The sequence below is a fragment of the Scophthalmus maximus genome, chromosome 5, assembly GCF_022379125.1.
Source record: "Scophthalmus maximus strain ysfricsl-2021 chromosome 5, ASM2237912v1, whole genome shotgun sequence".
NCBI classification, from domain to species: Eukaryota; Metazoa; Chordata; class Actinopteri; order Pleuronectiformes; family Scophthalmidae; genus Scophthalmus; species Scophthalmus maximus.
Genome location: NC_061519.1, coordinates 17,843,814 through 17,857,844, shown reverse-complemented (window position 1 = coordinate 17,857,844; position 14,031 = coordinate 17,843,814). Strand labels below are relative to the sequence as shown.

The 14,031-nt window shown below is 43.3% G+C and overlaps 2 protein-coding genes across 3 annotated transcripts in view; both read right to left on the bottom strand.

Moving 5' to 3' along the window:
• Positions 1-221: 221 nt before the first annotated feature.
• LOC118310901 (tetratricopeptide repeat protein 39C-like) lies at positions 222-8,496 on the bottom strand. The gene is made up of 14 exons (XM_047331940.1): positions 8,028-8,496; positions 6,190-6,238; positions 5,211-5,339; positions 4,175-4,289; positions 3,670-4,090; positions 2,830-2,998; positions 2,637-2,730; positions 2,440-2,547; positions 2,239-2,348; positions 2,024-2,147; positions 1,821-1,918; positions 1,560-1,664; positions 1,443-1,481; positions 222-1,220 (listed from the first exon to the last, which is right to left on the bottom strand). The coding sequence occupies exons 1-14, from the start codon at positions 8,168-8,170 to the stop codon at positions 1,119-1,121; spliced, it is 1,806 nt and encodes a 601-aa protein (XP_047187896.1). The 5' UTR covers positions 8,171-8,496; the 3' UTR covers positions 222-1,118.
• A 1,007-nt stretch (positions 8,497-9,503) lies between these two features.
• LOC118310897 (laminin subunit alpha-3) overlaps positions 9,504-14,031 on the bottom strand; it is a 50,285-nt gene continuing 45,757 nt past the window's right edge. For both annotated transcript variants that reach the window (XM_035634230.2, XM_035634231.2), the window contains 8 exons: positions 13,038-13,171; positions 12,739-12,919; positions 12,471-12,629; positions 12,212-12,377; positions 11,584-11,738; positions 11,247-11,340; positions 11,019-11,138; positions 9,504-10,901 (listed from right to left, as the gene is read on the bottom strand). In XM_035634230.2, the coding sequence (XP_035490123.2) occupies positions 10,759-10,901; positions 11,019-11,138; positions 11,247-11,340; positions 11,584-11,738; positions 12,212-12,377; positions 12,471-12,629; positions 12,739-12,919; positions 13,038-13,171 (1,152 nt within the window). In that variant the 3' untranslated portion in view covers positions 9,504-10,758. The remainder of the gene's footprint in view (positions 10,902-11,018; positions 11,139-11,246; positions 11,341-11,583; positions 11,739-12,211; positions 12,378-12,470; positions 12,630-12,738; positions 12,920-13,037; positions 13,172-14,031) is intronic.

Below are 14,031 nucleotides of genomic sequence, written 5' to 3'. Positions count from 1 at the left end.
TTTTGTGCTTAGACAGTAACTAGAGGGCATATAAAAAATCTATCAACTTGGAATTTTTCTATTATAAAGTAAGCAAAAAACATAATATTGTAAAGATATGAAGTCAAAGCTTCACTTTAACTACCTGGATTATGCTGCTTCAAGAAAACACTAAACCATTGATTCTGTGGCTGAATGCAGAGGTGTGTATGTCATATAAACATGATACCTTATCAAATGTACTGGATTAAACAATCATTTTATTATCTTAAAACAAATATAAAGTAGGAACCAGTTTACAGCAAATGTTACCACTCAAAAGTGGCTAATTATGAAGCGAGACATATTTACAGGAAGAACAATTCTGCTTAAAAAAAAGGGGCTTTAGGCTAAAATAAAATATAATCACGGTTCAGTAGTCATGCCAGCGGAGTCGCAAAGTCTTTACAGCAACAACGAACACTGAGATGGTAAGAATGTGGCTGAGTTCAGCCTCAATAAAATACATGATATTTGTTTTGTCAGTTAATACCTTACGTGCCATTTACATTATTGACCTGTGCTTTTTGAGTGAAGATTTGACCCTCTCTGGAAGCAATATGATGGACGGTTTTCATAATTAGTTGAGAAATAATTTTATCTGGTTTAACAGGCATCTACAAAATCCCAATTATGCAGCACAGTAACAGATCAGTAAACTCCTTGTAACTGTTCTTTCATAAAACACATATGTGTATATATATATATATACACACACATAAATATTGCACACATTTTTTTTGTTTTGGCTTTTATGAAAATAAAAATAAATAATTTGGAAAAATAAAAATTAAACAGGTGGAAACTTATGCTGTTTTCAGACGAGCACTGAAGCTTCGGACATTTTCCAGAACTTTTCCTGTCAGTCCACCAAGGAAAATCTCAGTGACGGAGTGGGCGTGTTGATGACGGCAAACAAAAAACGCTGACTCGGACAATCTCCGGCTACATTCGTCATATATGAATGACAAACTCAGGAAAATATCTAGACGCAATTTTGCTAAATATTTTCCAGAGTTCGTGTCTGAAAACAGCTTTAGTGCCCAGTGTGATATTGTGTTTTTTTTTTTTTTTCCAAATTCACTTTCTTCCAGTTCTTTCTAAGGTGCAGGTAACGGCTGAGCTGCAGCCCTCATGGAAGCGAGAGCCGAGTGAATACGAACATGGAGCCGGTTCTCAAAGTCATAGCCAGCATAGTCCTCCTGCAAAGTCCACGGAAAAACAACAAAACGGTTAATGGTATAAAATCCTGAAACATGGCCATTAAAGTAGCAGATGGCTTATAATAATAGTAATAAAATGAGGAATATGTTTCTTTATTCCTGAAGCCTGTTAGAGGACAACTACTGCACACAACTACCCAATAATTCAGCAAATGAATGTAGAAATCTTTAGAAGGTTAAAAACAAAGAAAAGTACTATACCTTGGCCTGGAGCATTAGCATGCGGCCCTTCACTGCAGACTGGGGAACAAAAAAAATACATATTTAAATGATGTCTTCACCATCACAGAACACACACACAGAAAACATACAACTTGCCTCTGGGTTGTTCAGCAGCACACAGCCCAGTTCATAGCAGGAGTAGGGCTGTACGTAAGAGTTGGTCAGATGACCAACCTCGTCCCTCACAGCCAGATGGAAATACTGCAAATAGAAAAAGGGGGGGGGGGCGGGGGGGATTCAGTATAATAAAAATCTGTTCTAGCTGCGATTATCACAGTGGAGGAGCCAATTGAGCTATAACAAATCCTGCAGGTGCATCAGCTGTCCAAGTTCCATAGTGTCATTAACTAGACGTACCTGAATAGCATCTTTGGTATTATGAAGACATTTGTTGATGGTGCCGAGGAGCAGGTTTTTCAGGCCTGTGCATGAGGCTTCTTCAATGCCCTGCAGGACTGAAACGAGATGAAAAAAAAACACCCGATGACACAGAAGGAAACCATTTCACAAACAGAACTCATATCCGTGATACAAGCGAGAAATTTTTCACAGTCAAGCACCTTGTGTCATTATCTGCAGCTTGGCGGTGGAGCAGTTGGGCAGAGCTTTCCAGAGGTAAAGTATCTCGATCACAGACAGGATGCAGAGCTCTTTGGTCAGACTGGGACTCCTTAGCTTCTCAGCCTGATGAAATACGTGTATAATAAACACTGACTGATTGTCATTGTATTCTGGAAGAGTTTGCACAACACAATTCGGCAGGATGAACACTCACCCTCTTCATGGAGAACAACTCAATCTGATTATTCTTGCGTTTGAAAAGTCTTTGAACATCCTTGAAAACGGCTACGGCTCCCTCGAGATCACCTGTGGCTCCTTGGCAAACTGCAAACAGCACAACGATTCATAGTGCGAGTCAGGAGGAGTCAATACCAAATGCTCTGTAAAAAGCCCAAATCAGCTGTTCCGTTGTTACCTCCAGTTAAATAGGCGTAGTAGCACTGGGACCAGCGAGACTCTGCCTTCAGTCGCTCAAAGGCCCTGTACGCCTCTCTGTAGTTCAGTTCGATCATGCTGCACCAACCTAAAATGTTCCAAGAACCAGAACTTATGATTCAAACCGGCTGCTGGGTAAGGTGGTTTGAAATCTGAGAGTGGGAAAAAAAGTAGTACCTATTTCATATAAACACACGTGCTGAATCTCCCTCTGATCAGAGGCCAGATCCAAGGCATCACTGAAGGACGTCAAGGCACTACTGATCTGGCACTGGAAAGGGAAACATTGTGGTGTGAGTTAGAGAACAACATGGCATCAGATAAGAAAAAAAAAAAAGGGGGGGGGGGGGTATTTTTAACATGTATTTACCTCAAGGCGTTGGACTCTGCCTTTGAAGAACGTGAAGAGGGAGGAGTTTGGATAGATGGCTTCCCTCTGTTGGAGAATGGCCTTGGCCTCTGTCAGGCCGGCCTGTGTGTCTGTGCCGTCCAGAGCAAAGAAGGGCTGCACTACTGTGTGGTACCACAAGAGGGCCAAGCTGTGAGGGAAGCACAGACGACTGTAATGAGATCAAATATACTGAACTGTTCAGGAAAACGTGTCAAAATCAGAACAACGGGTGATGTTTTAAATACTTGTTTGAAAAAGCAGATTCAACATATTTTAAAAATCTGATTTATTCATAAAATAGTGAAACGTTTAGTGTTATTGCGGAAGAATGATGCTCTCAGACATGCACTGAAATCCTGACATTTTCCAGAAGGACTGAACGTGAGAACGCAAATGTTCCTCAGGGCATTTTCTAGAAAGTTTTCCTGCCAGCCCCCTAGTCAAAATTTCCAGAACATGTCCAAGTCTGTCTTAAGGATTTACTGCGAGCGAGTGGGCGCTCTGCCTAGTCACCACCCCTCGCCTGAACCCTCCAGAAATGTTCCTGCTATTGTGAACGCGTCCCACTTGGATAATGTCCTGTTGCATGTCCTGTCTGAAAATAGCTTAACAGCTATTAAAGCTTTCTACCTGAGAGGATTTTAACGGGCTTTATTTCATTGATTTTGTCTTTCATCATTTCTTTCTAACTTATTAATGAATCTCCAGGAAAATTAGAAGTCAGGCACCAAATAAGACGAGGCATTCTCTCCTTCCTCCAGGAGTTATGAAGCATTTCAGTTAGCATTTATACACAAATGTACTCACTCACATACTCACGTAGCTAAGGGGGCCTTCATGTCCTTACTTTCGCTGGCATACGTGAGCGCCGACAGGCCCTGAAGGCGGTCACCCGGGAAGCCCAGCAGGTTGACGATCTTCAGGAGGTGCGGCGGCACCATCGAAATGCAGAGGTGGAAGAGGCCGTAACCGAAGCTTACTGACCCCTTGAGCCTATCCAGAGCCTCTGGGCTGATGCCGTCAAGCCTCTGGGACGGGCCCGGCCCGGGGGAAGACGAGCAGCTGTGGTCTGACGGCTCAGAGGATGACGACAGAGATGGAGACTGGGACGCTTTTTGTTCCGAGTCCCGTCTTCTGCTGCTGCTGCTGCCGCCGCCTTCCTGCAGGTGTGTGATGTCGCTGTAACATTTGTTATACATCTTCCAGGCTTTACGGAGGACCCAGCCTCCTTTAATGTACGCTGTCGGGGGAAAGGAAGTTGAGGTTAGTGAAACGGTGAATGCCGTCCCTGAAATCACCTACTTTCTACTTAAGGTTCCTTTACCTGACAGCTCTTGTTTGATGAAAGAGAGCACTGCAAGGTAAACCTGGCAGTCTGCGATGATGATTTGCCTCTGGAGTCGGTCCACGGCGGTCACCCCGGACCTCTGAGAGTCCATCTACCCCACACAAACACCTCACAATCAATGGACTGCGTCATGGTTTCCAAACGTCTCCGGTTTGCCCTTCCATAACACAACGCAGCCCCGCGTGTTCTCAAAGTAAAACAGGGAGAGCAGCGTTTCCAAACTCTGTTTTAGGCGCTAAAAAACACGTATCAGCATTAATGTGTTTTTAAACTAAAGTGTAGTAGTGTGGATGTAGCCATAGTTATAAGAGTTCTGCCCAGAGGTCAGTTTTTGTCTAATTAGGCCATAGGATTTTTTTTTTCATCGTGCTCTCAGTCCTTTAGATGCTATTTGGCAAATTCCAAGTGGGCTGTCACATGACTTTTACTCAGTGACCTCCCCCTAATGGCCTAATTGATGGTGTGGTTGTCCTTTCGACATGTTCTTCCACCTCTGCAGACAACTTAGGAAGACATGCTGGTTAGAAAACTTCCATTTCACAATTATTCCACACTCAAAACTTTTGAAAAACGTTCTATACCCTTGCCCTGATCCATGCCTCATCATACTTCATCGCAGAGGTCTACAGAGAGTTCCTTCATGTCTTGGTTTTTGTCCTGACATAAAGTGTGATTGGGTTTCCAACACTGACACACACACACACATCTCAAGGATAAATAAAGCAAAAAACAACTGGATGCACCTAATCACAAATAATGACGGCCACGGCAAAGGGTCTGAACACTTTTGGAAAGGAGAAATTTCAGTTATTGATGTTTGATTAATTTGCAAAAAAACATTAAGAATCTGTTTTTTTTTTAATCATAGGTTACCGAGTGTAGATTTATGGGCTGAATTAAATCTACAAAATGCTAAATTGTGCAAAAAGTGAAGGGGTCTGAATACTTTCTCATGCTACTGTATATAATGTACAAACATTCCATTGAATAAAGTGTTGAAGAGGCCACTCACACTCCTCTTGATCTTGTTTTTAATGGTTTCAATGACGCCGGTGTTTTCGCTCTCGCACATTCTCTCTGTAGCTTTGAGGTCATCGAAGGCCATCTGCATTTTCTCCTCTTCAAACGTCATCATGGCATTCTACAAAGAGGTGAGCAGGATGAACAACATTATCATCAACTCAATGCTGGGGATGTACAAGAATTCTAATCCTGGATTTAACCTTTAGATAAACTCAAGACATCAGGAAGCAGAAGAAGAAGAAAAAACTGTGATAATCTGTGTTCAAACTGTTGCAGGTTCCATACAAACATTTTTCAGAAGGAATCCTGTATTTTCCTTAAACACGTATATCAAAGCCTTCAACATGCAGCCACCCACACACAACCAAAAGTGTACAAAGAGCTCCCAAGCAATTATTAATCATTACAAAACAAACACTGTAAAAGTAAAACCAAAGGGAGATGGTTCGCTTGTTATCAGGGCTCATTATTTTTACCTTTATTAACAGACAAGATAAGATATACCTTTATTCGTCCCACAATGGGAAAGCAAGTGGATTTGCCCCAAAAAAATTAAAACAAAGTATTTCAACTGCCGACAAAGATCTTGTTATATTTTCAAAAAAGTCAGTGACACACGGGCAAAGCATTTTAATGACATCTGGCATTTGTTTCTATTAAGTGTGGATGCACTTATTATTTGGTGTTGCTTTTGGCAAAATTGCCGGCCAAGCAAATGTGATGTAATAATCAAAACAAATCAGTATTAATATTTCAAACTCTTCATTCTTTACTAAGTCACACTTGTGTCTTGGGGCTAGAAAGTAAACAAGTCGTTTGACTTTGTGCGCCACCAGGAACACAAGGGAAATTCCTTGAACTTCATTATGAAACAGAGCTAGCTTTTGGTGAATTCATAAATCATTTCAGTCCACAGCATGAGGACCAAAAGCACAGTAACATGTTGCGGATCCTGCTTCTCCACTCACCAGAAAACTCACAAAACTGGCCCCGAAGCTCATCAGAGGACTGTGGTTCCTGGAACAGATGGCACATGGAAAGATATCTGTTAAATCTGTTAAATCTGTTAAATTGGCATGTGACGGTGAGAGACGCGTCGTCCGCGTGAACAGCTGAGAGATGTAGAGGTGGAGTGACAAAAATGTGTTCGGCCTGTTACCGTGCATCAAACCACTGGACTGGCTCGCAAACACACGAGCGTTAGACCAAAGTAACTTGATTTACAAGGAATGTGGTGATTTCAGCCGCCACAGAAATCCCCTCGAGTGTTGGTGGTGATTTTAATACACCACTGAACCCCCTCATACCTAATCTTACAGTTTAACAGTGCCAGTACGAAAACTGGTTTTACACGGGTGGTCACACGACCATTCTGAGTGTTGTCGCGTGTGCGTTTCTCACTTCCCTCCATCTTCTTCTTCTTCTTTTTTTTGCTGATGCAATCAAAACAGGATGACACCTAGAGCTAAACGCAATTAGTGTGAGAGGTGACATTTAAGCTTGGCCCCGGGGGTCAGGACACACACGGTGTGGGGGGGGGGGGGGGGGGGGGGGGCTGCCCTTCTGTGGCATCAACTTCCAAGGTGAAAGCCAAGCCTGCCCCACAGATTATCAACACACAGTACAGTAACAACACGACATGAGGAAATCCTGCAAACTGAGCCTTGAGCAGTTTCCCCACCTTTTTTTAAAAAAATTTTTTACATAATTTCATGGCGTACGTGTTTATTTCATAAAACACGTACGCCATGAAATTATTTCCTGTTAATTGTCTCACACCGAATCGTGCCGTGACCCCATGCGATGGCGACCGCTGGTGTAAGAGAATCATTTATTTAATCCTGACATCCATCCATTATTTATACCGCTTTATCCATTAAGGGTCGCGGATGGGGGGGGGGCCCAACATCGGGCGAGAGACAGGGTGCACCCTGGACAGGTCTTCAGCCTATCACAGGGCCAACATACAGAGACAAACATCCTTTCCCCCTCACATTCACACCTACGGTCAATTTACAGTCTCCACCTGACCAAACCCCATTCTGCATGTCTGTGGACTGCGGGAGGAAGCCGGAGAGCCCGGAGAGAACCCACGCATACACGGGGGAGAACATGCAAACTCCACACAGAAAGGGCCCCGGTTGGTTCCCGGGATTCGAACCCAGAACCCTTTCTGCCGTAACCACTACGCTGCCGTGCAGCCCCAATCCTGTCATCTTCAGGCCCCAGATCGAATCCCAACAAATGCAACTTTGCAGGTGCAGCAGCAGCCGCAGGGGAGCGACATCCATGAGACCAGGTGACACCAGGTGGAACCTGTTCAGTGGAACTGAAAGACGCAGAAGTGTCAGGGCAGGAACGCTCATGCCTGTGTGAAGTGGTGAGTGTTTATTCAAATACACATTTAATCCTTAGCATGGTCACAACAAGTGCAGCAGGCGGACACACCACACCTGACATCCAGTGGTGAGGCTGCAGGAGCATCACAAGTCTAACTTGCGGGTTAGTTCTGCATCACCTGCATCAGGATATTTGAACAAGATTCATCTCACTCGTGGCAAAAGCGTCTGGTGATAGACATACAGGCGCGACAAGGATGTTGGGTTGTTGTTGGGGTTTTGTCTTTTCTCTTACTGCACAGAAGGGAAGGAAGGGAAGGAAGGACGGCGGTGGTTGATCGCAACAGTGTCGTAAACATCAGACACACTTGTGGTGACATGTAACAACATCATTACTGTACACATCCCCGGACATTAAACAACACACAGACACGGACACAGTGCGCGGTGTTCGGGGAGACACGGACCTGTGTTTTCTGAAGAGCTCGGCGCTCTCCCTGAAGCCGTTGTTGAGGAGCATGTTGATCCCCTTCAGAGCCAGGTCGGCGTCGTCGACGCGGTCCGCCGCCTTCTCCACGCTGCCCGGGGCCGGTTCCGCCGGCTCCGCCATTGAGACACCACCACACACCGAGAGCGAGGTGCGGAACCGAACGCGGCCTGGGAGGACAGAAGGGAGGGAGGAAGGGGGCGTGGTTCGTCTGGCCAGTTCACCGACAGGCGGGAGAGAGTCTCAGCCAGAGGCGCCGTTTAAAGCAAACCGCAGTCGAGCCCATGTTCCTCACACGCGTGGAGACGACTGAGCGAACCGGTTCGGCGGGAGTTGAGGTCGACTACGCGGGTGTGGGAGCCGGTGAACCGCCGCAGGTTGTCCCAGCGGTTGAGTTGCAGCTCCGCGTTCCGCCGCCTGTGACCTGACCGGTGTGTTTGTGTGCTCAGTCCGGAAGTGTGACGCGTTCAGGGTACTCGCGGAATTATCGTCTCTTTTTCTGATTCGACGGCACTGCGGGGGACAATAGTCGCAGAGACGGGATCATAGACTGTGTATTATTAAAACACGATGGGGCTGATCATTTAATTATAATCACCGCTCCTCCCTCCTGCACCCAGGTCCATCACTGTGATAGTTTATATCGAGCTAGCGTGTTGTGATATATTTTTCGTGTTTCAAGCTAATTCACATACAGACAACGTTAGGGACGGTCGTGTTATTCTAATGACTAAGACTAAAAACCAAAAGGTATTTCCATTTTCAACACATCTGACAATTGATTTTTCAAAGTTAAAAAAAAGAAGTCAGCACAGTGAAACACAACATCATATCATCATATTCACACAGCTCGTGTTTGGCAACAGGCATCAGTTGATTCATGCTTAAAAATTACACAAACGATTTATCAATTATCAACTTTGCTGCTAGGGATTTTCAGTCAATCATATACTTGATCAGTCAACTAATAATTTCAGCTCTGGGTGATTTTTAGGAGCCATGTGGGAGAAATAATGAAACTGCAATGAAGCTACCATGTACAGTGAGTGTACAGTGCTTAAGTTAAAAACTGAGTCAGCACCACAAGTCAGTGAAGGCAGCATTGGAGTGGGCGTGGTGTTCTTTATCTTGTCAGCCAATGAGTAAGTAGAACGAGTTGCCGAGAGACCCCGCAGCGTGTTTATATACAGTCTGTGGTTTTAACCAACAGGTTTCTACCGTCGTGTTATAAAACATCGGGTTTTCCTGAGGGCCATGAAACAGAGTGTGAATAAAGATGTGTGAGTGCTGATCGCCAATGAATCTTAAATTATTCTAATTCAGGCTTTTTATGAACAACCCGTCCTCCTACAGTGCAGGCATATGGAGATAAATAGACACTATGGGCCCTTTCAACAAGTAAATGTAAAAAAAATTTAAAAAAATAATCCAATGCAAAAATTAAACATAACACCTATTCCCATTAAAATTGCAAATTATATTTTTCTTATTTTACAATCAAAGGTATACACACGTTGCTGAGTACAATTCAACATTAATACTTTTTTTGGATCAAAATTCATGTTTCAGCACATGAAATAATGTTGAGTTTTTGTCACCAAAATTACACAAAAATGTAAAGACCTACTTATGGCACAAAAAGTATTTATAAAGTACAGGTTACAAAAACTGTTTACAAGTGAGTGGTCGCAACACAGGAATGCCTGTACAATATTACCAATCATGCATAATTTTTTTCCTCATATCACAAAGTTTGGTGTAAATATACAAAGCAGGTCAGTCACTTGCTGGAGAATTTACAGATATAAAAATACAACTTAACGATTATCTTTATAGTAATATGGGATGAATGGTCCCAAACATTACTTACAAGATTCATGGTATCTACAGTCAATTGATTTCTCAACTTAAAGACAATTTGCTCTACAAAATTCAGTACATGCTTTTTTCTGGTGTAACTGGTCTCAGCAGCCACACAGAATATCCCCATGCATGCAAAAGGAATGCAAAATGGAAAATGAATCCAGAACAGCAGTAATACAGTATGTGGAAAAAAACTGTGAGTTCACGGCCTACTGTAAGGGAAGGCAGCGTTTCTGATGAACCAGTTGCAGAATTATACATGCAGGTGAATTTGGATATGAAATATCTCGGCAACCCCTGACGTGTCACTGTAAATGTAAATTGAAGTATAAACCTTTGAGTCAGGAAAAGGAAGAAAAGAGAAAAAAGCGTCAGCTGATGAAGCACCATCACAAAAGTCATCATTTGTTTTTGTTAAAGTGCTGGGGTCGCTCACCCTGATCAATCACAAGTATATCCAGTATATAGCATTTGATTGTGGACAGAGAATCAATCACATCAGACGCAGACAGATAAATGTAAAACTAATTATGCATAATATGCTTTCATGATTTTGTGCCATGTTGCTTGATTTTCCTCACAAAATAAATACAGAAATGTTTAATGAAGCAGCAACTGTCTGGAAACTGTAAGCTGCTGCTCATATTTCTATTTTACACACACACACACACACACACACATTCACAGACCTACACATACAACCACTGGCACACTGAAACACACTCCTCACCATATATACATCCTCACACACAACACATTCCCGGTCATTGGTAACAGATTGCACACGGTTGACGGCGGATGTGGTCCCAGGGTTTGATGAGCGATGACGTGGCGAGAGGTGCTCTTGTTCAGCCTGGACACTCTTTGAGGTTGACGGGACCAAACGCAGGAGAAAGCCTCTCGAAAGAGATCGGCTCGTCGTTGATCCTCATGTCCTGGATGCATCCCACAAAAGACGACGTGACGGGGAGCGTCTGCTGCAGTGACACCTCTGCAGCAGGGAAGGAGGGAACCGGTGAGGGGATTTTCATTGTTCTAGCTACCCTTTGACAAATGGAAGTGTTTTTATCATATTTTATTGACATACACAAAATAATACAACACTCACCAGGAATGCCTCCCACATACAGGGTGTCTTTGGTCGAAGTGACAGTGGGAAATGATGGTCCAATCTTGTATTTGTCCGCCGTGTCTACGTGCAGTTGCACAACATTTTTCCTCTTGATTACTAGAAGACACGTGGACAGTGACTCAATGCAGATCACCATTAAAAAGACAGCATTCTAATAGGGTTTTTTTTTTTTTGCATGTCCTGTATGTGACGTGTGCATTTTACCTGAAATTTTATGAAACATGCCATCACACAAAGAAGCTTTTGGCTTCATGGACACCATAAATTTCCCATTTCCATTGTTCACTTGTGCCACCACCTGTAAACATGAGCATGTCCAAACATTAGGTCCCATGGAAAGAGCACGCCTGAATTTAAGACATGTATTTAGTCTACACTACTGTGAAGGAATTATTTGTGTCATGTCGAAGATGGAGAACATATCCCAGCAGTAGCACTGCACTTTGTGTTTATTCATATTATGTAGGAGTGAAGACACTTGGAATATATTTGCCCTTGTTGCAGACACACATACTGTACACCCTGCAAACCCGTGACTCACCTCTCCTCTGAGCATGAAGATGCTGATATAGTGTCCCATCGCGGTTCCATTTTGCATCTCGCTGCGATCACCAACATGCAGCAGGAGTCCAGTCGGACTCCGCGGACGAATGTTAAACAGCAGCTCAAAGCTGGAGCCCACGTCAAAGGAGTCACCTGGAAACAGACGACATCGTGGCTGTCACTCTTGGCATTTGTACAGTATCAAAACTATGAGCAGTGTGAGTAACAACAAAAACTTGTAATTGTAGCTAATTAACATATATGCACATTCATATTTACTTGGGTTCCTTCTCTCTTATAGATTCTTTTCCTTAGATTTTCTTTACAAGAAGTTTCTTGTGGATATTCACAACTGCTTATAACCTCCCAAACTGTGCTTTTCATTTTTTTCTATCTAATGTTTAATTTTCATTCACTTGAGTAAAAATAATCCTCACTTTGGGATACTACCCTAAAGAAGGGCGACCCCCTGCGACTCCATTGACATGTCTATCCAAGCACCTTTTGGGTCTTTTTATTCATTTGTTTAAGAGGAGACCTGGATGCAGCCGCAATTCCCACCGATTGCCAGAGAAACTGACAAAAATCATGAGGGTCATTAGAAAAGATTGCACGTGAGTACTTACTGATAATAACATGTGCTCCATTCCCTGAGAAATAAGCCCCCCTTTGTGTCGGCCCTTCGAAGCAGGGGCCCGCACCAGTGTTTGTGGCTGGATTTGACATCAGTGCTCCGTTCATTTTAAAATTTCGGATGCAGCCGGACACACTTTGCCTGGGAAGGGCCTTCGACTGGAAACCAAAAATTAATAATGAGTTGCACATTATCCGTAAAAATTTATTTGTGTCTAGGTTTGTGTAAAACTGTGTGTGTGGGTGTGTAACCTTTAACTGTCTGTGAAGGGATTCGGGGACACTGCCCAGGTACAAAGGTGACATGAATTGCTGCATGGATGTCAACTCAGTAGTCGTCAGCTGACCGTCCTGGGCCCTGATCCCATCCACGACCAACCTGAATTTCTTCTTCTCCAAACTGAATATGACCTACGAACAACATGATCATCGTAGACATAAAGGATAATAAAGTGTTTAGTTTCATTCTGTGATGTGGACTTTGAGACAAATGTGATCAAAATTATACGAATCCACGAACCGAGTGCCACTTTCCATCATTGTACTTCTCCCGGTTGAAGATCTCCTTCTGTTTGCCTGCAGACAGTCTGATCCTGCCCTTGGACATGTACAAGGCAAGATGAGAGCGCCCTCCTCTGGTAGCAGCAAAGAAAAGCAGACCTTCAGGAGACCGGGTCCTGACATCCAGGGAGAAGTGAGGTCTGGTGGTGGGTGGGGGGGACAAAGAGAATCACCATCATAATGTGTGTGTGTGTGTGTGTGTGTGTGTTTGTGTGCGCACACTGTGAAACAGTGCAGAGGTGAAGACTGGTTTCTGACCTGGGCAGCAGGACCTGCAGTGGGAGACTGTAGCTCAGGCTACTAACAGGGCCCCCCATGCGATAAGCATGTTGAACCAGGGCTGGCAGTGCACACGCCGACTCACTCTCATCTATCGCCTGCATCACACCATCCTAAAGTGGCACACACATAAACGACACAAACGAGACGCAAGGTTGGTACGTAAAATGTCTGTGCAAAGATCACAGCGCTTTCCACGGGCTCCACTCTGTCAGAAAATAACAGAGTGAGTGACAGCTCCACAAATAACAGACTCTCTTTTTTTTAATTTTCAAGAGCATACCGCACAGTGAATGGAAGGATGTAGAGCTTCAACTAGTGATTATTTTCATTGTGAATGAATCAATCAATCAATAAGTTGTTTGTTTCACTAATATGAAGAAAATAAGGAAGGATGTTCAGGGATTTTTGTTGTTGTTGATTTTTTGCTTAAAAGTTGATTCAAATGATTATCAAAATTGTTCCAGATACATTTTCAATCAATTGACCACGCAATAAATTGCCTGCTGCTGCTACGCAGACCAGAAACATAGGAGGTGTCTGCATATACAAGTCAACTCCCAGATGTGTTTTTTTGTCAAATATAACCCAGTAGTTAGATATTCACAAGTTATTATTAGTATTGACGATGATGACTTGCTCAGTTTGTATCTTGTAATCGCAGACTTAAATGTATACAGTGGATATTTAATTTTGGGTCCATTAAGATCACAGTGTTTCTTGTGTCAGCACAGCCACCACAAACCTTCGTGTCAATTCGGAGGTCTGCTTCTAGTGATTTCAGATCAGTGTCCACTCCATGATAAAAAGAAATTAACTTATAATACAGTTGTAGAAATTAGAAAACTCTTAACGGAAGTAAAGGTTTTTGTGGAATGGCTCATGAGGTCTTGACATAATAGAAAAATACTAGTAATGGTTGATGGCCAGCTTACGCCAGCAGATTATATTACACACAATGTGATGTCTGCTT